Source organism: Dreissena polymorpha, chromosome 14 (genome assembly GCF_020536995.1).
Source record: "Dreissena polymorpha isolate Duluth1 chromosome 14, UMN_Dpol_1.0, whole genome shotgun sequence".
Classification (NCBI taxonomy): Eukaryota; Metazoa; Mollusca; class Bivalvia; order Myida; family Dreissenidae; genus Dreissena; species Dreissena polymorpha.
Window position 1 is genome coordinate 53,469,127 of NC_068368.1, and position 23,558 is coordinate 53,492,684.

General features: G+C 36.8%; 2 protein-coding genes and 1 long non-coding RNA gene across 12 annotated transcripts in view; all 3 read left to right on the forward strand.

The window, feature by feature from the left end:
* Positions 1-5,089, forward strand: part of LOC127858862 (uncharacterized) — an 84,484-nt gene extending 79,395 nt beyond the window's left edge. For both annotated transcript variants that reach the window (XM_052396201.1, XM_052396200.1), the window contains one exon: positions 3,014-5,089. In XM_052396201.1, the coding sequence (XP_052252161.1) occupies positions 3,014-4,131 (1,118 nt within the window). In that variant the 3' untranslated portion in view covers positions 4,132-5,089. The remainder of the gene's footprint in view (positions 1-3,013) is intronic.
* Positions 5,090-9,578: 4,489 nt separating this feature from the next.
* LOC127859073 (uncharacterized) lies at positions 9,579-14,505 on the forward strand. 5 transcript variants are annotated; one of them, XR_008039259.1, is made up of 4 exons: positions 9,579-9,928; positions 11,454-11,966; positions 12,245-12,360; positions 14,292-14,505. It is a non-coding gene; the product is annotated as an uncharacterized LOC127859073 (long non-coding RNA). The 5 variants fall into 5 exon arrangements; XR_008039260.1 differs by having other exon boundaries at positions 9,580-9,792; XR_008039261.1 differs by lacking the exon at positions 9,579-9,928 and adding an exon at positions 9,956-10,946.
* Positions 14,506-21,008: 6,503 nt separating this feature from the next.
* The window catches only part of LOC127857991 (AP-5 complex subunit mu-1-like), a 43,472-nt gene continuing 40,922 nt past the window's right edge, over positions 21,009-23,558 (forward strand). For 4 of the 5 annotated variants that reach the window (XM_052394813.1, XM_052394815.1, XM_052394812.1 and 1 more), the window contains exons 1-2: positions 21,211-21,377; positions 21,703-21,829. In XM_052394813.1, the coding sequence (XP_052250773.1) occupies positions 21,301-21,377; positions 21,703-21,829 (204 nt within the window). In that variant the 5' untranslated portion in view covers positions 21,211-21,300. Of the gene's footprint in view, positions 21,169-21,210; positions 21,378-21,702; positions 21,830-23,558 lie in introns of those variants that run through there. The other variant, XM_052394816.1, reaches the window with a different exon arrangement.

Genomic DNA, 23,558 nt, shown 5'->3' on the forward strand with positions numbered 1-23,558 from the left:
TATATATATATATATATATATATATATATATATATATATATATATATATATATATTGTGTAATCCGTTACACATAAAGATAGGGTTTAGATAGGGTATAAAGCCTCTGTATACTTAGTGACGTTCATAATATTCCGGTTTTTTTATTACTTAGGTGGAATAACGACAAAACATAACCGACATAAGAAAATTTCATTTAATTGTCCGCATCTGTTTTCACTTTAAAAAATAAATAAAATAAACAATTCTATAAAGCAAACATATGACAAAGAAGCTTTCAAATATTTTGGATGGTCCTTTAAATCATAAAATCAGTTTTTAAGAGATTGATCAATATAGACCATTGTGGTTTAGTTTTGTGTTGGTTAATGGCGAAAATGGACTGGAACCGCAACGGAGAGGGTGTGTTTTTGGAGTTATATATCAGAGAGGTTACTGAACCGCTTTTACATCGTGATTGTTATAGAATGCATCTTTAACCTGATATTGACTCATATGAATGAATACATCAAAGATACGTTATGATGAAACGTTACGTTACAAGAAAGAAAAAGATTTTGCACACTTTTGATGCAACATTTATTGCCCAATATTAATGAAACTTGGTATGACCATTAATTTTAATGCTTGATATACAATTTCTTGTCTTAATGAGAAAAATATTAATCGAGGCTTTTGAAAAAATGGCTTACATAAGATGGTCAGTGCCCTAATCTGGAAAAAGTAACACCATTTAAACAATATAGAAATTACATTTGTAATCCATTCATCATTTAACATGCTAAATTTTATTTTTTACTACTAGCAGTTAAAATGCAGTTGTAAACAAACGATCAGGATGATCTATTGTTTCAATATAATATCACATTCATTAACCAACTATGAACCGTTTAGTACGTTGGCATACACTTTATTAGTGGGAAGGACTTTTCATGTATTAAATTGTGAATTATTGCATATTTTGATTGAACCAAAATAATCAATCAGGAATGTTAATGTGGCTATTCATGATATCGAGTCAAATATCAATCAGGCATGTTAATGTGGTTATTAATGATATCGAGTCAAATATCAATCAGGCATGTTAATGTGGTTATTCATGATATCGAGTCAAATATCGATCAGGCATGTTAATGTGGTTATTCATGATATCGAGTCAAATGCCAATCAAACGTGTGAGTATATATATAGACGTGTTTATTTTGGTCCAGTAGGTTTATCACTCATATGTTCTCTTTGACTGGCGCTTTTGCGCAACGGACTGGATCTTGAAAGAGTCATGTTGCTCAAGGGCCAATAAATACAAAACAACACCGGTTACGTGAATTTTATTTTCATTTTTGCTATTTACAAAAGATGATTCTACCAAAAAAGTCCAAAACAATATCAAATTTATTTTATAACAGCATTAGTACTGCCGCGTACATTGAACTTATGCTGATAGAGTTCAGAAGTATTAACATAACGTTGGAGACCTACATGGGTAATTACTAACGGTCTATATAGCCAGAGGAATAAATCTCTCTGCGTGATTAAAAGCATTCGCGATAACAAACGATCAGTATTCGTTTGACACTATGAACATATATCGCGGATATGGACTCAAGGCTATAAACAACAAGTTTTATCGATATTTTATTAATTAAATTGACAAGGCCGTTGGCACATCATTTAAACACATTAATAGATGTTCATGTTGGCATTTAGTCGCATGAGATTAATCATTATGCCGCAGCGTTATATGAAGCATTAAATGTGTTACCTTTCAAACTAACGTTTAATGATATATAGTACAAAAGGTATATTCCTGTTTGTGGAATTAACGGCACCTGCATTTTTCCTTGAGCACGTGTAATTACGACATTCAAATGTGGTTAGCATTCTGTAATATATATGACCTTTGTCTTGAATGAAACTCGAGAACAAAATAAATAACTAAAATAAGCGTTACTTCATCTAATTTTTGTTTTTGAAAACTTGCACGATAAATTCTTCTTTTACCCAAAAGTTACATTTTGATTTCGTTACAAACACTTTTGAAGATTACAAATAAAGTTACGATGATAAGTGACTGTACTAACGTGCATTTAAAAGAGCTGGCGGTAAAAACAAGCTCATCTTTTATAATTATTTTCGGTGAATCTCATTATTTTACCAGGTTCGTGCTTCTAACCATTGTCGTCTCGATTTTTATATTTGTGTTATAATGTTTTAATAATAATTGAGTGAGAACAAGTGTTCAGTATATTTTCTTTGGAATAAATTGCTTAACAAAGGGTCGGCGGTAGCGGTAGCGGTGATATGCGATTTAGCTTGAGTTTCTTTATGTTGTTTACAACCCCGTGGGTTGTCGAATCTGAAGTGATTTCAAATTGGTCATCTTTCATCACATTTCGATCACACGTTTTGTGCTACATAAAATCGTTTGAGATGCCATAGATTATCACGCTCCACATTGGGGACAATAGGATAATATTTTTAATCAATAGACGTTTTAAGCCTATATTTATTTGATCCGTTTAAATTATACATGTTGATGATGACGTTGATACGCTGATATTGAGGTGACAATTATTTTAAGTTATTTGTTCACGAAATGTGTTACGTGCGCGCGTATGGGTCTTTTAAGAATTGTATGCGCGCACGTGAGACCTGCAAGCACGCAAAGAAAAATGTATCCGATATTCTGCGCCTACGTACGTTAATGAATTAAAATAGTTTCTTATTCTCAGATGCATGCATTACTTTAAGTCTGAGATTTGAATCAGCCAGTGATCACTCGGCAGACAATTAAATTCTCAGCACAAGACGTAATTATCTTACTGGCGGCAATCTCACCGAAGATTTCAATTATCACGAAACAATCACGCTTAATTAGAACAAAATGCGACGCAGTCCATCTTTTTTTCAATAACTGTATCTTCTCCCGTAATTACCAGACGCAAATGGAAAGACTGGTACAGAAAAATCACTCCGAGCCGTAAATTAAATTGCGTGATGCTTTTGTTTTGCAGGCAACACGCCACTTATTTACAGCGCGATGGTGGGCAACGACATAGCCTGTGATATTCTCATACGTCACTTCCGGCGCCTTGGGTTGAACGTGGACGCCAAAAACAACGAAGGCTTCACCGCCTTACTCATGGCCGCTAAGCACGGGAACATCACGTGCGCGCAGATTCTCCTGGGCCAAGGGAAAGCGTCGCTGTACAACCGCGACAACAAAGTGGGCTTAACGGTGGAACAATGGCTTGCCAAGAAGGGTTTCACGGTGCAGGACATATCTCCGGTGAGACACGATGGCAAAGGAAGGTCTCGCTTCGTAAAACTCGCAAACATCGCCGCAATCTGCACGGGCCCGAAGAAGCCTCTGGTGCCGCAACCGGCGTTCGGTGACATCGACTTCGCTCTGCATAACTTTCACATGCATCACCATGAAGACGAGGAAGACCATTATACTTCCGACGCGACCACCGGCACCGACGTCTCGTTGGACCGCTTTATGCCCCGATATAACGACCTTGACATGGATTACGCTCCCAAGCATTATCAGGTGTTCCCCTACCAAAAGAGTCGCCCGAAACTCAAAACGCAGGCAACCCAGACGACATGCGATAACGACGACGACGAAGACTATAGCGAAGGACCGGACCCTGAGCCTGAACCGAGCATGATGCCTAGATGTCAGACAGAGCTTACGAACATAGACAATGAATCAGTTATCAAACTGAAGCAGAAAAACGGCGATTGCAGCAGGCCGTCGAAAGGCATCAAAGAAAGTTTCGGAGTCCCTCATTCAGTCGCGAAATCTGACGCGGCCGCAAAACGTTACGCGCTGCCTGATATTGAACAGAAGGCATTGATCGCCCGCGGAGACGACGGGAATGCGAAAATCAAACAGCGCAAAAACTCGCTTGATGTGCTTCCGGAAAAAATCATCGCGAGCATCGACCTGGGCGACGGCCGGCGTCACAGTATACAGCTACATGCCGACTCCATAAGGAACAAAATGTACTGGACGCCTGCGAAGGGAAACGATTCGGACGAGGGCGAGTTACGGCCCTTGGAATTTGACAGACACCACTTGTCGGATAGTGAGGCCTCCGCGACAGACGAAGGTCCAATATTTTGAAACAAACCGCTCCAACTGGTTTAGAGAAAGAGACAGTGCTGTTTATATGTTTGCTTCATATATTTATTATTTTGATGTATATATTTACTCACATGTATAATGTAAAATTTGGCTACACAATCGCTTTTTCACGTATTTAAATATTGTTTATAGGGCTATTTTCACAGACTGATTTGACGTTTTTCATTTTGCCAGTTTCTTAATTGTAACGTAATGTTAATCAACGTCTCATCATGGATTTCTACAACGTAACAAAGTATCCAAGCGATATCGCTAATTTCTACAACGTAACAAAGTATCCAAGCAATATCGCTAATTTCTACAACTTTACAAAGTATACAAGCGATATCGCTAATTTCTTCAACGTAACAAAGTATCCAAGCGATATCGCTAATTTCTACAACGTAACAAAGTATCCAAGCGATATCGCTAATTTCTACAGCGTAACAAAGTATCCAAGCGATATCGCTCATTTCTACAACGTAACAAAGTATCCAAGCGATACCGCTAATTTCTACAATATTTATTTCAGCGGATTTGTATTATTTAACAAAACGGTATCATCAGAATATATTTACTGTGTTACTTCTGCATTTAATAGTGCTCATGTGCGTCCGTAAAGTTTTTCAGGATCAGGATACTTCACATGAATCATTTTAGAGTGAAGCTCTTCCAGACTTGTTGATATCGTTCCGGTGTGCCGCATATGTAGGTCGCAAGAGCTTTAAAAAGATTTAACAAATGAAAACTTAAAATTTGTCATGTTTGAAACGCAAGGGTCAGGGCTTTACTATTTGGTATGAAACTTTGTATATATCAGATCTCTGCAAGTTTTGTTCAAATCATGCCTCTAAGGTCAAATTGGCACATATCAAGTGGTCACACACATTTTAATATAAAATTTATACAATTTTATTGTTTTTAATGTCTAAAATACAAGTCCCAGAGCTTTGATATTTATATTTAAGCAACACAACGTGTTTTTTTGTTTAAAAAAATGTTCAATAGATTTGTTAAGACTTGAAAATTTAATTAATAAAAATATTCTTCTTTAAAACAACAAGGCCAAGAGGTGAAATATTCATGCATTTTACATAATATAATTATCCTCAACTTGCGGCGTCTCATCAGCGTCTTCGCTGTTTGTTTAAATGAATTTCTGTAAGAAATATTCTAAATATAGAAATAAATATATTACACTTCCCTACTTTTGGAAATAAATTGATCAAATTTAGAATGATGGGAGAGTCCACCAGGCATAAATGGTTTAATGACGAATATGTTGATTCCATTATTGCGAAACTAATTGATATTATGGTCACACTCTACAATTAGACCAATATGTTTTTGCATAGTGTAATGATTACACTGTATGTTTATTCCATATATTAAGAAACGCCATGAATATGTACTATCTAGCTTATATTTGATGCATATACATATGTATCACGCTGTTTATTAATTTTCCTTTTGATGTCCACGTAATTAAATGTTAAATGTATTATTATATGATATATTATATAATTACATGTTGTATGACGCTTTGCAAATATGCGTATTGCGAAAAGAGACCTTAAATTCTTTATTATCACTTTTCGCTTGTATATTAAACCTCCTCTGAACAATCCAACACGCTCGAGTGTATCATAGTTTGTGATATTATACATCTTTTCTTTTTCTCGTTTCTAACATAACACTAAATAAAGCTTGAAGAAGTTTAATATGACACGTTGACTGATCAAACAGTATAAACCTGATCGGGCTGCAGGGAATATTAAAGAAACTTTAAATCGTGGGATCAGGTTTCGTTCGATATATAATTCATTTCAAAATATTAACACTAACTGTTCAAAACCTTGCTTACTCGAAAAGAAGTGTTCCGGTCGCATACTTTTCGAACAGATGCGGAGAGAAGATTACAAATGCACCCACCGGAAGTCCTGAGAGAACGGTTAAATGCTGTCAGTTTGATGATAAGCACTGATGGTTGGGCTACTGTTTCATATAATTGATAAAATACAGTGTAAATGATATGTTTTAGAATTCAATTTAATGTATATATGTAAGCAGTAGACAATAGCATGTTTTCGGCATACCTCTATTGTTATGGCCTCCAGCCGAATATATCTTGCCCAGTGTATTCATTCTAAAAACACACCGGAAAGAAACGGTGGGTTATTCCTAAGGTTAACATTTTCAGTAAATTTAGAATCAATTTTAATGGTGTTTTTGCAAACGTAAGGCCTTATCTTTTTTCACAATGCATGGAAACCATCCCGGAGACGTTAGGTTTCCTCTGGGAACTCCGGCTTCCCCCATTACACAAGACCACACCAAACTTGAGAAGCTTTCAGTAATACCTAAACAACTGGACATTGCAGCTTTTATTAAAAATTTCGACGCTATTGTCGTGAGCCTAACACGTTGATAAGGTAAGAGTGGAGGGACAATCTCCGGGTTTATCCATAATGAATCCTCGGGCTCATATCACGTTCTGTGGAAAATTCATGCAGAGAATACTAGTTCATGATAATTAAGCGAGGTTGAGAAAACCTAAACTACGAGCCTTGGCGAGTAATTCGTGTTTAAGTACCGTGCAAATAACCGTATCCTTATCTGACACATGCATGGTGATCTATTTATGCAATCTAATTGGTACACATTTTCTGATTTAAACAGAAAAAGGAATGGAAAAAAGCATGGTTAACACCAACTTAGGCGTGAAAACATCCAAATATCTTAAAAAAAAACGGTGAGTGACAGCTTAATTACGGGCACGGTTGAAGTAAAGCTATATGTATTTCGTGTGGGTTTATATTAATAATTTACGCCTCATTTGGGAGAATAAAAAGTTATTATATCATTGATTTACGCTTGTGCATAAATATAATACCCAGGCTTTATGACTATTCATACCTTCTATGCTATAATACCAAACAAATGTGTTGATTTCAAGTAATTTTCTACAAATATCTCCAAACAACGGAGATCTTCTCTCCTTTCTCAGACAGATTTTTAGGGCCGCCTCTGTCAAATTCCCGGGCGGCGCCCTCTTGCGTGTGCCCAGTTAGTCCGCCTCCGCTCACATGCAATTGGAATGTTGCCTGTGGCATCTACACCAGCCTCGCCAACGTGATACGTTTCAATTCCGTTCTACTTTTTATTGCAATATTCATATTTTTATGTTATCAGATGCTGTGGAAGGTACAAAGTTGGGATACACAGTTAAGCCGGAAATAGACATGAATACACTTGTGTGGGTATAAAGTATTTCTAAAATTTTAAAATCATTCAAAGTACCTTATTGGCAATGTTTTAAAATAACGTTATAAGTGTCGCTTACTTGTGCATCAACATCCTAAACAATGCTCCATACTCCGGTGTGAGTATTTGCCTTCACAGCGTGACCCAGTATATCCGACAGGTCGAACAATCGCCATGGTAATAAAGGCAGACAGACGTCAAATTTATTAAAGACTCTTACATAGTACATCGTCTAGACGCACATACATTTACAAAGAATGTCAATATGTCAACATGATAAGGCATTCATATCTCCGTATTTTGTGAAAATAAATCAAAATTTATGAAAAAATGTGTTAAGTTAACATAAATGAAAAAACAATTTCTGTAGTTGAGATAAGCAAATATTTGATGGCATTTGAATCTGTTAAACATGCGTTTACATTTGTTAAACATACGTATACAGACGTGGTTAACATTTTTTAATAATACAATGATTATTTGCTCTAAGCGTATTTTAACACAGCTTACAATTTTGAAATAATAACAATTAACCTTCGCTGCAATCAATCAATGCTAATAATTGTTCCATTTGTTTTAATACATAAATAAATCAACAAATATTAATTCGTTTTAGATATACATGTATCACGAAATTTAAATTTACAGACCGCATGGTGAGTGATTGTTAATAAAACAAGTTTAATAAGTTCTGCTCTGTTATTTGATTTAAATAATTCTTAATATTAACATACTGATGTCCTTATAAAGTATTTACGTTTGATATATTTTTTCTAAGTGTTTGGTACCTTGGGTTCACACATATACAATGCAATTCATCTATGTCGTTTGTGTTACAAATTAAACAGTGTCGTTCATGTCTCGGTGTTTTCGTGTTTTTTTTTTGCATATCTACCGGACTCAGGGACCTATACAAAAAAAGTTTGTTTGTACAAGTCCCTGCCTGACTGGATTCGTCATGGATGTGCCGACATGCGCAGTCTACAAACATAGATTCTAAGACTTTGGGGGAGAACATCCAGATATATTTCATACAGTAACGTTTGTTTAAATTGCATATAGATTTCTAAAACAGGGCTCTTTTATAGGGTTCCAAACAAATATTGTTTGAAGGTGTCAGTTACTCGTTGTTTAAAAATATATACAATTTTTTTAGGGTTAACATTGTGAACGTTATTAAACACATCCGCAAAATCATTATGTTCAAACATCAGCTGAATATTATAAACCCAGTTAAGGTGACCATTATAACAGCTATCAAGCGATTGTTCGTAAACCCTTTTTAACCTAATATTATATGTAGATACAAGCTTATGACAATAATTAAACATACTGATGTACCTAATATATAAATTGGGTACGTACCCATTTTACTGTAAACTGCGGCATTACAAGTATTTGGTTTAACATTTCAGTAGTGTTTCATAATGAGGTAACACGCTATTAATTGCGAAAAATCGTGACGATTGGAAATGATTTATCTATATTCGCTAAAACTCATAACACACATTTCAGGCGGTGAACAATTTTAACATTTCTTAATTGTATTATTCAAAAACGTAAGTTGTCTAACTTTATTTTAGTCTGGATATTATATGTTAGCGTTTCCGATCGCCATAATCGCCCAAGCGATTGATTCTTTCAGCTAGCGATTATAATTGAATATGTAAAATAAAATGGCGATTGTCAAAAAAATCAAGATTTGTCTATAAATATGTCTGTATTTTTTTCTTTAAAAGAGCACTCGTTACCTTTTTCTATGCGTAATCGCCATATACGCCCCATGTGGTAATAAATCCTCCACTGATAAAAGATGACGTGCGAAACTTTGGAAAGAAATGCGCTGTGATCATAGACTGTTTCGAAGTAAATGTCGAGAAACCAACCGGACTGAGGGCTAAATACGAAACGTGGACTTCTTACAAGCACCATCATAAGATTTAATTTCTGATAAGAATAACACCACAGGGAACTGTTTCGTACATATCAGATGCATGGGGTGGTCGAGTAAGTGATTAGTACATTACAGAACATAAAAATTAAATCAATTTTTAATAAATTGATACCGGAAGATCTTGTTAGCTGACCGAGGGTTCGATGTCAGCGATAGTGTTGGGCTGTTGGTGCGCAGGTTAAAATTACAGCATTTACGAAAGGGCGAAACCAGTTGTCACCGCTTGATGTAGAAGCCACTCGAAAACTGGCACACTCAAGAATTTATGTGGAACATATATCAGTACGACAAAAATATACAATACTGAATGGCTCTTTGCCAATTAATTTCTTGATGAACAAAGACTCAAACGGGAAAACAGTCACTGATAAACTGGTCACAGTGTGTTGAGGGTTTGTGAATCTATGTGATTCTTTTATTGACTTTAATTGAACAGTATAAAGGTAATTGTAATGGTATTTGTAAAATCATTGAAACAACATTTCGTGTCGATATGGGGAAGTTGTTGCTTACTTGTGGATAAAACATTATATGCTACTGGTAGCATATCATCATGAAATTATATTCTTAGTGTGAAAGGTATTTGATATTCCAACAATATTCATTTAATATGATGGCGATAGCAAATTTTATTTTATACTAACTGGTTCTGATTTTAATATTTTCATAATATTTTAATGCTTTCAGAACGTCAAAAAAGAGACATGTTGTTATTTTGTCTAAGTTATCTCTATAACATAAATATGGGGATAAACAGTGCACACATCTCGTTTTATATAAGCATTAGCAGTTTATTCGGACAACCGCTATGCTTTATACGTATATATCTTTTGCTCGATCAAACTTTAAGTGGGCATTGAACAGTTGGTGATGACTGACCTCGGAAACAAGGAGAGTTCAGACCGGCGGGAACCGAAAAATGTCTGGATGGCTCTCCTGTGATCTGATTTTAACCTAGAGGATCTTTCTCATGCAGGATTGTACATTATTGCAATGTGAATTCGCTGAAAGAAGAATCGAGTTTATGCCGCCGAATTTAAATTCTGATTTCTGTACAGGTGGCCGTACGATGTCTGTACAAGCTTTGCCCGATACCTAGATGATAACTGAATATTGCTCAGTGCCTTTTCTGACACTAGATGCCAACACAATTTTATTCAAAATCGGACGATGTTTTTTACTGTATAAAACCTTCACCCGATTTACCCTTTTCCACTCAGAAGCAAATTAAAAATGCATATGTGCAAACGGCAAAAAACTAGAAAAGCCTGCGAGTAACACGCAGTCTGTTCAGGTTTTATGCTGTTTGCTGCTCATCAGTATCTAAGGGTTGGAAATGAAGTCTTTAAATTTGAATTTAGTAAGAACGGTCTTTAATTTAATTTAACTTTCTATGGGACTACAAATGCGTCAAAATATGTTCCTAAGTGGTAAAGGGTTATATATGTACAACCACTTCATCTGTTGAGTTGTTCTAATGGCGTGTTGCACCTTTCTGAGATGTGATCAGGTGATATGGTAAGGTGTGAAACTTGATTGTTTATACCATTGGTTGTCGGGATATTGAATTGGATGGATGCGTAGTTCACCTTATAAGGTAAATATGAATATGTGTTACGCATGCTGCATTGGTGTGTGCTTTGCAATTGAGACGGTGCTTGTGAGAAAGATACGTTTTTAGAATGTGTTTAGTTAATTGAAAATAATACACAATTAAGATGTAAAACTAGTTGATACAAAACATTTTAGGTGACTAATTTACCGCTCGAAGTATAAAAAAAACATGAAGATATTTATCAAAATAAGCATAAACTTAATACAAATTTGAATGTGTTGTGTATTCCCCATGAAAAAGATAGGTATTAAACAATTCACATGTGCGACTAATACTTGAATGGTTCGTTTTGAACTTTCAACACTGTAAATTATCGTAATTTGAAGGTTTTCGCGCGGCAACTAATTTGCAATAAAGATAGCACATTGTCAGTTGGAACACTTTTAAACTTTAATCAATAGATTTGGACAGCATATATTGGGGAAGAATTCTATGTCTGTATCCAATATACGTCGTGGGTGGTATCTCTAAAATATTTGTGTTCAACAGCTGTTCGTGAATTGGGATAAGGGCAGTAACTCTACATGGGCTCCGATACACCATGGCCAACCATTGAAGGTCACCTATACCGGACTGAAGTATGGACCGTTATCTCTGTCATTGCTGTGGATACAAAGATAAGTGATATCATTTTTAAAGGTCAAAGATGACGTTAGACCTGTATGCTTAAAGAGATAATTGTGATGTGCGATTGACGTTTACTTTCTTTCGTAAGCATTACTGCTGTTGGTATGCAGAAAGACAACACTGTCCATTCGACTTAATTTATAGAGCAAGGACGTTTTAACTTTGTTGGCGCTCAAACTCGGGCAAGGCTCCTCAGTTTACAGCGAGGGACACACTTTTTTGCCCGCAAGCGTAAACACACTGACGTGAGTCGATGGTGCGAAAGCGAGTCCGAGTCAGCGTAAACAATGTTTAAACGCCTTAGCTCTGAAAATCAAGTCTAATCGATAGCGTGTTCGTTCTGTTTAACAACAGCAATACTGTTTACCAAAGGCAGTAAGTAAGGTCTTGCATCATCTTATCTTTTTTTTTCAGTGCAGCAGTATAACGTAAACTCTGACTTTTTTCAAATGGACGTATTCTAATTTACCTATGTATGCTGATACGTGTTAATTTCATATATTTGCAACTTATTTGGAAAAAAATAGCACATGGTCATTTGGAACACTTTACAATGCAATCAATATATTTGAACAAAAAATATTGGCGACGTATTCTTTGCCTGTATCCAATATACGTCGTGGTGGTATCTCTAACATATGTTTGTTCAACAGCTGTCCGTGCATTGGAATAAGGGCAGGAACTCTACATGGGCTCCGATACACCATGGCCAACCACTGAAGGTCACCTATAACAGACTGAAGTATAGAACGTCATCTCTGTCATTGCTGTGAATACAAAGATAAATGATATGTTGGCGCTCATACTCGGGCAAGGCTCCAAAATTTACAGCGAGGGACACACTTTTTTTGCCCGCAAGCGTAAACACACTGACGTGGGTCGATGGTGCGAAAGCGAGTCCGAGTCAGCGTAAACAATGTTTAAACGCTTAGCTCTGAAAATCAAGTCTAATCGATAGCGTGTTCGTTCTGTTTTCCAACAGCAATACTGTTAACCAAAGGCAGTAAGTAAGGTCTTGCATCATCTTATCTCTTTTTTTCATTGCAGCAGTATAACGTAAACTCTGACTTTTTGTTTCAAATGGACGTATCCTAATTTTAATGCCCCCTTTTCGAAGAAAAGGTGGCATGTAGTGATCGAACTGTCCGTCTGTCCGTCTGTCTGTCTTTCCGTCACACTTTGCGTTACGGTTTCGAGAAAATGCTCATAACTTCTATGTCCCTTGAGATATAACCTTCATATTTGGTATGCATGTGTATATGGACAAGGCCTTTCCATACGCACAAACATTTTTACCCCTGTGACCTTAACCTTGAACTTAGGGTCCGCGTTTAGGTTTCAAAATATGCGTTTAGGTTTCGAAAAATGCTCATAACTTCTATGTCCCTTGAGATATAACCTTCATATTTGGTATGCATGTGTATATTGACAAGGCCTTTTCATACGCACAAACATTTTTACCCCTTCGACATTGACCTTGAACTTAGGGTCCGCGTTAAGGTTTCGAAATCTGCGTTTAGGTTTCGAAAAATGCTCACAACTTCTATGTCCCTAGAGATATAACCTTCATATTTGGTATGCATGTTTATATGGACAAGGTCTTTCCATACGCACAAAAACTTCTACCCCTGTGACATTGACCTTGAACTTAGGGTCCGCGTTTAGGTTTCGAAATCTGCGTTTAGGTTTCGAAAAATGCTCATTACTTCTAGGTCCCTTGAGGTATAACCTTCATATTTGGTATGCATGTGTATATGGACAAGGCATTTCCATACGCACACACATTTTCACCCCTGTGACCTTGACCTTGAACTTAGGGTCCGCGTTTAGGTTTCGAAATCTGCGTTTAGGTTTCGAAAAATGCTCATAACTTCTATGTCCCTATAGATATAACCTTCATATTTGGTATGCATGTGTATATGGACAAGGCCTTTCCATGCACACACAATTTTTACCCATGTGACCTTGACCTTGAACTTAGGGTCCGCGTTTAGGTTTCGTAATCAACGTTTAGGTTTTGAAAAATGCTCATAACTTATATGTCCCTTGAGATATAACCTTCATATTTGGTATGCATGTGTATACGGCCTTTCCATACGCATTCAAATTTTGACCCCTGTGACCTTGACCTTGAACTTAGGGTCCGCGCTTAGGCTTCGAAATCTGTGTTTAGGTTTCGAAAAAATCTCATAACTTCTATCAAGCGTTTATAGGGGGCATAATTCATTCTATGGTGACAGCTCTTGTTCTATATATGCTTATATTTTTTTATTTGATACATCGGTTTTCTTCTTTTATTGGTAACTCATGTATGGTTTTGTTTAGCGGTACACTTGACGTAATCTTGTCATCACCAGAAACATGTAAATAATGTAAACACGTAAAGACCACAAATACTGTTGGGAGAATTTTACATCCTACCATTTTTTCAGGAGAGTGGATTCGATATAAAGCTGTGATAAATACATGTCATTTATACATGCGCATCCTTATGAAACAATGTGTTTAAAGTAATACATTTATCATAATATTGCATTGACAAAATAAAAAAAACACCTCTAAACAAGTCTTCAAATGCTTAATGAAATACAGGACCTTATGCTTTAGTGGGCATATTGACAGCAAGTGCAGTATCATGTTTTCAAATGATCTTTTAGTTGGCATTTATTTTCAATAAAGTAGCGTTTAATTTATTTTTAGATCAGTTTCCAGTTCGTGTCAGATGAGACCCTAACATCCGGTTCAACTGCTGGAGAAGTATGGCGCAACGTTTACGGATGCCATGAAGATTCCTCAATTTAGCCGATCCTTGGAGGCTGAACATCGTTGCATATAAAAGAAATTGGAGCGACTGATTAATATTTTTAATATTTATGTGTTAGAATACCCGTTAAATACAAACTCACATGCCTAATTTGTCCATGTATAAATACTATTTAGAAGAAAAAACATTTTGTTAGATTAACAAGGAAAATAATGATGATTTGCAAGATGATGATGATGGTGATGGTGGTTGTGGAAATGGTGATGGTGCTGGTGATTGTGGTTATTGCGGTGGTGGTGGTGATGGTTGTGATGATGGCATTGGTGATGGTGATGATAGCGGTGATAATGGTGGTGAATGTGATGGTAGTGATGATTTTGTTGTTGATGGTGTTTGTGATGGTGTTGGTGATGGATGTGGTAATAGTTGTAACGGTGGTGGTGATGGTGTGGATGGTGGTGGTGAAAGTGATTACAGTGGGGTAAATGGTGATTGTGGTGTTGGTGATTGTGTTGATGGTGGTGATGTTGGTGATGATGATGGAGATGGTAAAGGTATTGATTATGGTGTGATAGTGGTGATGGTTATTATGGTGTTTGTGATGACGGTGGTGGTGGTGATGGTGGTAATGACTGTGATGGAGGTGGTGATGTTGGTGGTGAAGGTGTTGGCGTAATGGTGATGGTGGTGGTGATTGTGATGGTGGTGATGATGGGGAAGATGGTGATGGTCGTGGTTATGGTGATGGTGTTGGTGATGGTTATGTTGTTGGTGATGGTAGTGATGGTCGTGTGGTCGTGATAATGATGGTAATGGTGGTGAAGGGGGCGATGGTGATGGTGATGGTGGTGATGGAAGTGGTTAGGGGTGATAGTTGTTGTTATGGTGGTAATGGTGGTGGTGGTGGTTGTGGTTGTGGTGGTGGTGGTGTAGCATGCGATAGTGGTGGTGATGGCTGTGGGGATGGTGGTGGTGGAAATGGTAATGTTCTAAGTTCATCTTATTTCGCCGTGGCGTGATGGACATGGTGTCCGCCTAGCGATCGGGAGGGCACGGGTTCGATCCCCACTCGGGGAGCGTTCTCTAGATCTTCCCCAAAGACATCAAGTATTGGCTATAGGCCCAGGAAATGGACTTGAGAGCGTTTCTATAAGCATGAGGCTTTCGATGCAATCGAGCTAAAATAAATAGGTTTAAACTAAATGGCGGTGATAGTGGAGTTAATTTGTCATGTTGTTGCTGATTGTTGGGGTGGCTATGGTGGTGGTGGTGATGGTGGTGGTGATGGAATAAGTGGTGGTGATGGAGATATAGGTGGTGATGGTGGTGATTGTGATGGTGGTGATTGTAATTTTGATGGTGATTGAAGTTTTTGGGGTGATGGTGGTTGTGATGGTGGTGATGTTGATTGGAATGGTGGTGGTGATGGTGGTGGTGTGGGCGATGAGGACGATGATGGTGATGGAAATGATGGTTGTATGGTGGTGTTGGTTGTAATTGTGATGGTAATGGTGGTGTTGACGGTGATGGTAATGGAAATGGTTGTGATGGTGGTGTTGGTGGTGATTGTGGTGGGGATGGTGATGAAAGTGATGGTGGTGCTGGTGATTGTGGAGGTGATGGTGGTTGTGATGGAGCTTGTTGTGATGGGGATGGTGGAGTTGAATGTGGTGGTTGTGGGGATACGGTGGTAATGGTCATTGAAGTGGTGGTATCGGTAATGGTGGTGGTGATGGTAATGGTGGTAATGGTGGCGATGGTGATGGAAGTTGAGTTGGTGGTGATGCAGGTGACAATTGTGATGGTGTTATTGCTGGTGGTGCTGGTGGTGGTTGTGCTTGTGGTGGTGGAGCTTGTGATTTTAGTGGTGTAGGTGGTGGCGATGGCGATGGCGATGATGATGGTGGTGATGGTAATGGCGGTGGGGATGGTGGTGGTGATGATGGTGTTGGTGGTGATGAAAGTGTTGATGGAGATTATGGTGGTGATGGTGGTGGTGATAGTGGTGATGATGGTAATAGTGGTGGTGATGGTGGTGGTGATAATGAGTTTGTTGATGGTGGTGATGATGGTTATGGTGATATTGGTGATGGTAGTGGTGATATTGGTGGAGATGGTCCTTGTGATCGTGGTGGTGATGATGGTAATGGAGGTGGTGATGGTTGTGTTGGTTATGGTGGTGATGGTGGTGGTGATGTAGGTTGTTGTGATGGTGATGGTGGTGATTGTGTTGAATGTGATGGTGGTGGTGGTGGTGGGGATGGTAGTGGTTATGGTGATGGAAGTGATGGTGTTGATGATGGTGGTGGTGATTGCAATGGTGGTGATGGTTATGGAAGTGGGGTTGGTGGTGATGGTAGTGACGGTTGTGCTGGTGTTGTTTGTGATGATGGTGGTGCTTGTAATGGTGGTGGCGATGCTGATGGTGTTGTTGGAAATGTTGGCGGTGATTACGTTGGTGATGTTTGGGTGGTGGTGATGGTGGTGAAGGTGATGGAAGTGGTGGCGGTAGTGATGGTGATGTTGATGGTGATGCTGGTGATGGTGGTGACGATGGTGCTGTTGAGATAGTGGTGGTGGTGATGATGATGATTGCGATAGTGGTGGTGGTGATGGTGTTGGTGATGGAGGTGATGAATGTAGTGATGGTGGTGGTGGTGGTATTGGTGATGTTTTTGGTGATATTGGTGATGTTTGTTGTGGTATTGGTGGTGATGGTCTTTGTGATCGTGGTGGTGATGATGGTGATGGTGGTGGTGATGATGCTTGGGATGGTTGTGGGGATCATGGTGGTGATGGTGGTGGTGGTGGTCGTGATGGAGGTTGTTTGGTGACGGTGGTGGTGCTTGTGATGGTGGCGATTTGGTGACGGTTGTGATGCTGATGGTGGCGGTGTTAGATGAAGTGATGTTCTCAGGTTACTTTCCGGTCGCCAAACTGTAATTTTCGCCGTCCAATCGGTTCCGAGAATGCTTATGATGTCGGGGATATCTGGCGACTATAAAATTTTTTATTGACGTTGGTCAATAAAGTCAGCGTTTATAGCAGATTGTTTAGTAAATAATTACAGTTTACCATTTACGTAATATAAAACGGTAATTAATACAGTACATTAAAGACAATGTCGGGTATCATCCTCACACATTATAACTGTAGTTACGTATGAACAGTTAAAAGCAAATGGTGAGCAATTGAATCCTAATTGCGAGTAAGTTGTGAAAACAACAACCTTTAAAGAATATACGCGGTAGCAATTGAATTTCAGTACATGTATATTTCGAATTTCTATAGCCATGTGTTAATATTTGCTGATTAATTCCCTTCGTGCGCATATAAAAAAATGCCGTGTTTTTATAAGAGTGCGACATTGTTACTATCGGCTGTCAAGTTCCACGCATGAAAAGCGTGCGTGTTGCAACAGACCAGGTGCTATAACTAATATAGACGTGCAATTCACTACATGTAGTATTTTATGGTGAAAATGTAATTCGGAATAAATGCACAATGAGAAAGTATTGACCCATATAAACTATAGATTTTTTTTCAATTTACGACTTAAACATTGCAGTAGATGGTACATTCATAAAAATATTTGTGATGGGTGGGAGAGTAGAGGAGTTACACGTTAACGTCAGTACATGAAAATGAATAAACAATGAAATGGAAATACATAAAATGAAGCATTTAATTTCAGGCGAAAAATATAAAATATTTGTTAAGTGGTTTGATTGATAATTTAATACAATGCTCATTGATACCAATACCGGTACATTTATTGTTGTAATTATGTTGTGGTTTATTTTTTTTGTTATCACACAAAGCGACAGGTGCACTCATGTATAAAGCAAATTAGCTTTTGATGTGGATGGTCATCGTATCGCTGAAACATGGCTACTATTTTTTTCTTTATCGCCAACCTTGATATACGTCGAATATATTTTTAAAGATATGTATTTGTAATCCAAGCTTCATCTTTGTTATCATAAGTGAAGTTTGTGTGAATCCTGTATAAAATATGAGGGGTTGTATATCAATGGTATTTTTCTCCTTAATGTTTGTGCAAAATCTTACTACTGTTGACAATGGAAAGAAAATTATACTGGTGTTTGCGTTTTTGTGGCCGTTCGATTGGCCTACGTTAAAAAGTCGAACTATCTATCCTGTGACTGTAATATCAAATACATTCAAAGAACGAACAACTGTAGTGCCTTCAGCGGTTTGATTTTTTAATGGCGACCGTTTTCGTGGACAACTATTTACTGGTTCTGAGCAATTCCCATATAAAACCCCTTCCGCCATTCCAACCAGTTGACGATGATTTGTTTGACTATAACTTTATGATATGCGGTTTAAAATAATAACTTTTGATTCCCTTGTTGGTCATTTGTGAATGCAACGCACATATCAAAATTTTAATTACGTCCACGATTTCACCGATTTTCGTTGAATACGAATAAGTTACAAGGAGTTCTTCCAACTCGGGAAGCCGTTGTTACCCAACCAACGTTAACAATTTACTGCACAAACAAAATATCCTTCCAGATCTGTTAGAAAAACCAGTTTGTTACTTGTGTAGTTTAAAAAAAAATCATTGGGATTTTCAATAAAAAAAATATTAAGCGTTTGCAGTCCAAATTTAAATAAACAAGAAAGAACAAATACTGACTTAATCCATTTAATATAAAAATCTTTAAGACTCACCTGCCTTTTTCTATGACGGACTTGAATTTAAGGTGTGCTTGGAATCAGTCAAATTACTGTGCGAAGGTTTAGCAGCGGTGTGGTGTAACCAAATCATTTTTTTTCTCTTTTCTGTAATTAGATGTTGCTCATTTTCAACCTCCGAGCAGAAATTTGATTGGAGATTTGGTAGGATTTTTTGTGTTTTTATTTAAGTAATATATTATGAAAAGTAGTATCATTTTCGTTTATTTTTTGAAAATAGAGTATTAGTTTAGGCTCATTATAAAAAATATATTACCTACAGTAAAATAAAAAAAAACAACAAGTTAACGGTAAACTTATTGTACCACGTGGCTTTAGGCTATCATCACGTGGTTGGTTCATTCTATACATAGATGGTGACGTCACTACGTTATTGTCAGTCAGACCGGTGTGACACAATGGTGGTTGGTTATGAAGGCAGGGATTTGATCAAGCTATGCTGGTTCCAGCCAAATCTCTGCACGGATAGCTCATAGCTCGATCAAATTCCTGCCTTCATAACCAACAACGTGATGATAGTCCAGCCATGTGATACAATAATTTTTACTTTTTTTAAATTTAGGTAATGTATTGTTTTATTATGAACCATAACGTATACACTTTTTTCAAAATAGAAAAGAAAATGAGACTACTTTTCAATATATAATACTTAAACAAAATTAATCCTACCGAATCTGGTAGGATTTTCTTCACGGCCATTAATCACGCGCGCCACATCTTTTTTTAGATAAATTAATAAATGAGCCAATGCTACTTCCGAGGTGGCGCTCATTCCCGGATGTTTTAAAATTTAACGGATAATTTTACATTCTGATTAACTTTTATATGTTGTTTTTTTCAACATATTTCGCATTATTTAAAAAAAATCGTTCAATGTAGTGCGATTAAGCTATTATAAATTCATCCAAATATGTACAGAAACATACAATCATAACCCATTTGGAAACGTGAGGAGTCCTGAGGACCTTTATAAATTGCGGCATGGTAAAATTCGTAAAAGCAAATCGATGTCTTTTGCCTGTGTGACGAGCAAAGGCATAGCCAATTAATCGCTCATTACATAAAGCGATTGCTTTGAACACAAAGCAAGTTAATGCGTGCACAAAACATCGGCTTCTAGCCGATCTAATAGATTAATTTGCTTTTTTCAAAAAGAGACGCCAATTCCAATGTGGTGGCACTCAAATTAGGAGGTTGCGCCAATGCACATGTATAGCTATTTTAAAGTGAAATTAATGCACTGGTTTCTAATATTTTTACAGGACTTAAGTTATTTTTTTGTAAGTTGACTACTTCAACACACTAGATGAATACAAACATTTGTCGTTGTAAGATAAGGAAAAAGAAAAGAACTGACCCTGATACCGTGCGGGTTGGAATGCAATTCATTAATGAGGCCACGCTTTCACTGCTGGAGCGACGGCTTGTTTAAAACTTTATACTTTTACATGTTTAATGTTCAATTTCGAAAACAATTTTAAATGGTTTGGCCAAAACGAATATCAGGATAGGGATAAAGATACTTTAATGAAGTTAAATATACTAGTACACAGACAGGAATATTGAAGTAATTACTAAATATGAGAACATAGCCTTTAAGTACAAACGCTCTGGCGCTGGCAATCCTCTGAAAATAAAAGATTGTATTGATGTCAAGAGTTGAGTGTAAAACTGTTTTACCTATCAAGCCTTTTCATTAGAGATAGAATTGTTTCATGCTGAACACGCAGTAAAACAGTGTTACAAAGACGCGGACATGTTTCCAATGTTCTGGTGGTATGCTCAAATCAGCCAATGGAATAAATGAAGTGTATTCATTTTTGTCTAGCCGGGGAAATTTTATTTGAATTTTATTGGACACTTACAAAGGTCAGGTAAGGTTTTAAGTGAGATTAAACAGCTATGTCGAAAAAGATGTGGCGCGCGTGATTAACGGCCGTGTTCTTGTGATGGCAGAGATCCCCCAGAGATTGAATGTGAGAGCAAGGAACGACAACTCTGCGTGGGGATTTGCTCATTTTGTTTCGATTTATAATAACAAAGAAAATAGATCTAGCACTTCAGGGAAATGTAGAAATTTAATTAATTGTAAGTTATGAAATAAATCAAAAGTAACATTTTCTTTTTCATTATAAAACTGTTCGATAATACTTCGCATTTGCGGTTGTTACGTTAAAGTCAGCCGGAATTTTTTTTCAAGAGGAGCAAACTTGTAAAATAATGAGTTTGCAGGCTGTATGGATTATCCGAATATCAGAAACGAAGTCGAAATATGAAGATAGTATTTTATTTTCAAGGTGATCAAGTTTAAGCGTAAAGTAATTGATATGTATCTGCAAAAAAATAGTATTGTGTTTTAGGTTACACACTATTGAATGTTGACAGAAAATGCAGTCTTAAGTATGATGTCGGATGAGAGTTAATTAATATATTTAATTACTGTTGTTTGTAATTGGTGACTATATATGACAATAAAATTCATTTTTACCTATGTGATTGATAGAAATATAGCAATAAATATGCATGCATGGTCTATTGGAAAAAAATATTTCTGTACTGTCAATCTACCAAAAACAGAAAAATATCTATTAAATGTTTCATATATTCTTTTTTTGTTAACAGGTTTTACCAGACGTTTATAAAGAAAAGTAAAGACATTGAAGGGTCCCACTATGTTCCCCTGCCAAGCAATCCAGAACTAGCTAAGGCAGTTTTATTTGAGTTGGGTCACACTGATGGTTTAGAAAAAGTAAATTATAATTTATATATTGTGGACTCATCTGTCATGCATGCTTAATCATGTAATTAAAATGTGCTCAGCTGCTTATTTCAAAACATCTATCTTTTCACTTAGGGTGTCACGTTTACAGATTTTTCTAAACGTTTAATCGAAATGAAATAAACGAAACGTTACAGTTTAAACGGTGTCCCTATGTCCGTTTAAAAAGCATCAGTACCATCGCATTTCCAAACCGAAAATAGTATTTTATTTCCTGAAGTAATATTCAGTGCATATCCCATTCGCGCAATGACGTCATATTAAAACCATAAATATTATAAAACAGACCATCCGAATCACCACATGTGTATTCATCATTCTATAAAAACAATTTAAAGAACGTTGAAAATAATGTAAAATCAATGCAAAATACTGTTTCCGAAAACGACACTTCGAAACAAATGCACGTATTTTGCATATGAAATACAATGCGCATATCGTTTGACCGCAGAAAATGAAAAACCAGTTAACTAGCACAAACGTATATATATTTAAATTGGTTAAAATATTGCTTTTCAACATGCTACCGCAGTGTTTGTCTTGGCTAATCAATCACTCAAAATATTTCAAGATGGGGGCATGTGCACTGTTTCGTTGCGAAGTTGTAAGATTTTCGGAAAGTAGCGACGATTTTCCGTTAGTTTCGTTCATGTCTGTGCCATCCGCTAACCAATCAGAAATAAATTATTGCCAAATTCGGTAGCCCGGATTTACCGCAAGTAGCCGGATTTAGCAGTTTGTCATCGATATACTTCGTAAGGCTAGTCTGCTACGTTTTTTGCATCCCAATATTTATTATATTGATATTGACTATTGTTTAAACGTTAATTTTTTGGTAAACGTTTTTCAGCAAAACACGAAACGCAACCGTTTAAACGTGACACCCTTACTTTTTACCTTGTCACTGCAGAGATAAAGTCATAACCTAACATATATTTAAGTAGGAATATTGAAATTTTTTAATGTGAACATTGGTAACATTGTTGTATCAGCATGCACTATGCTTTTTACACAAGGGAAACATAAGAATTTTCTGATAAGTTCATAAATGTTTAAAATGAAACATTTTTTACAGGGGTTTTCCTGCTATTTAAAAAAGGCCATAAAATGGACCCGATCCCAAAGCAAACATACCTGATCCCCAAAATGTTTTTTCCCAATCACCAATTATAACTTTTTTCCATTTAAGAAGAAAAAAGTATTTAAAAAATCATTGAACTAGAGTGTTTATTTTGGCTTAAATCAAGCTTTTTAGATAGAGATTTTAGGTACGAATGTGTTGTGTAACATGCAGAGACTAGCATTTCGGCCATCTTTTACCATGATTTGTTCCGAACATGGCTTCATCATAAAAGATTGGGAGATAAAGTTACAAAATATGAATGCATCTAGACCTGAAGGGATTTTACTTGTGAATGCAGTGTCAACCATTTTAAACTTGTGGTTATACTGTTTTAATCAAGGTGTTATACTGCAATTGGAGTTGGTAGGCGTTGTCAAACTTCTAAGCACCACAGAGCTTACTGAGTTAAAATGGGCCACAAATTAAACTATACACCAGCCTTTTTCCTCTATATTAAGTTGGTTCCATAAAACAGCACCATTCCCTCAAAAACTTGTTGAAGTGTTGCATATGCGCATGTTGACCTTTCTGTAGACTGCGATATTTGACAAAAGGGATTAACATTGTTAATCCCTT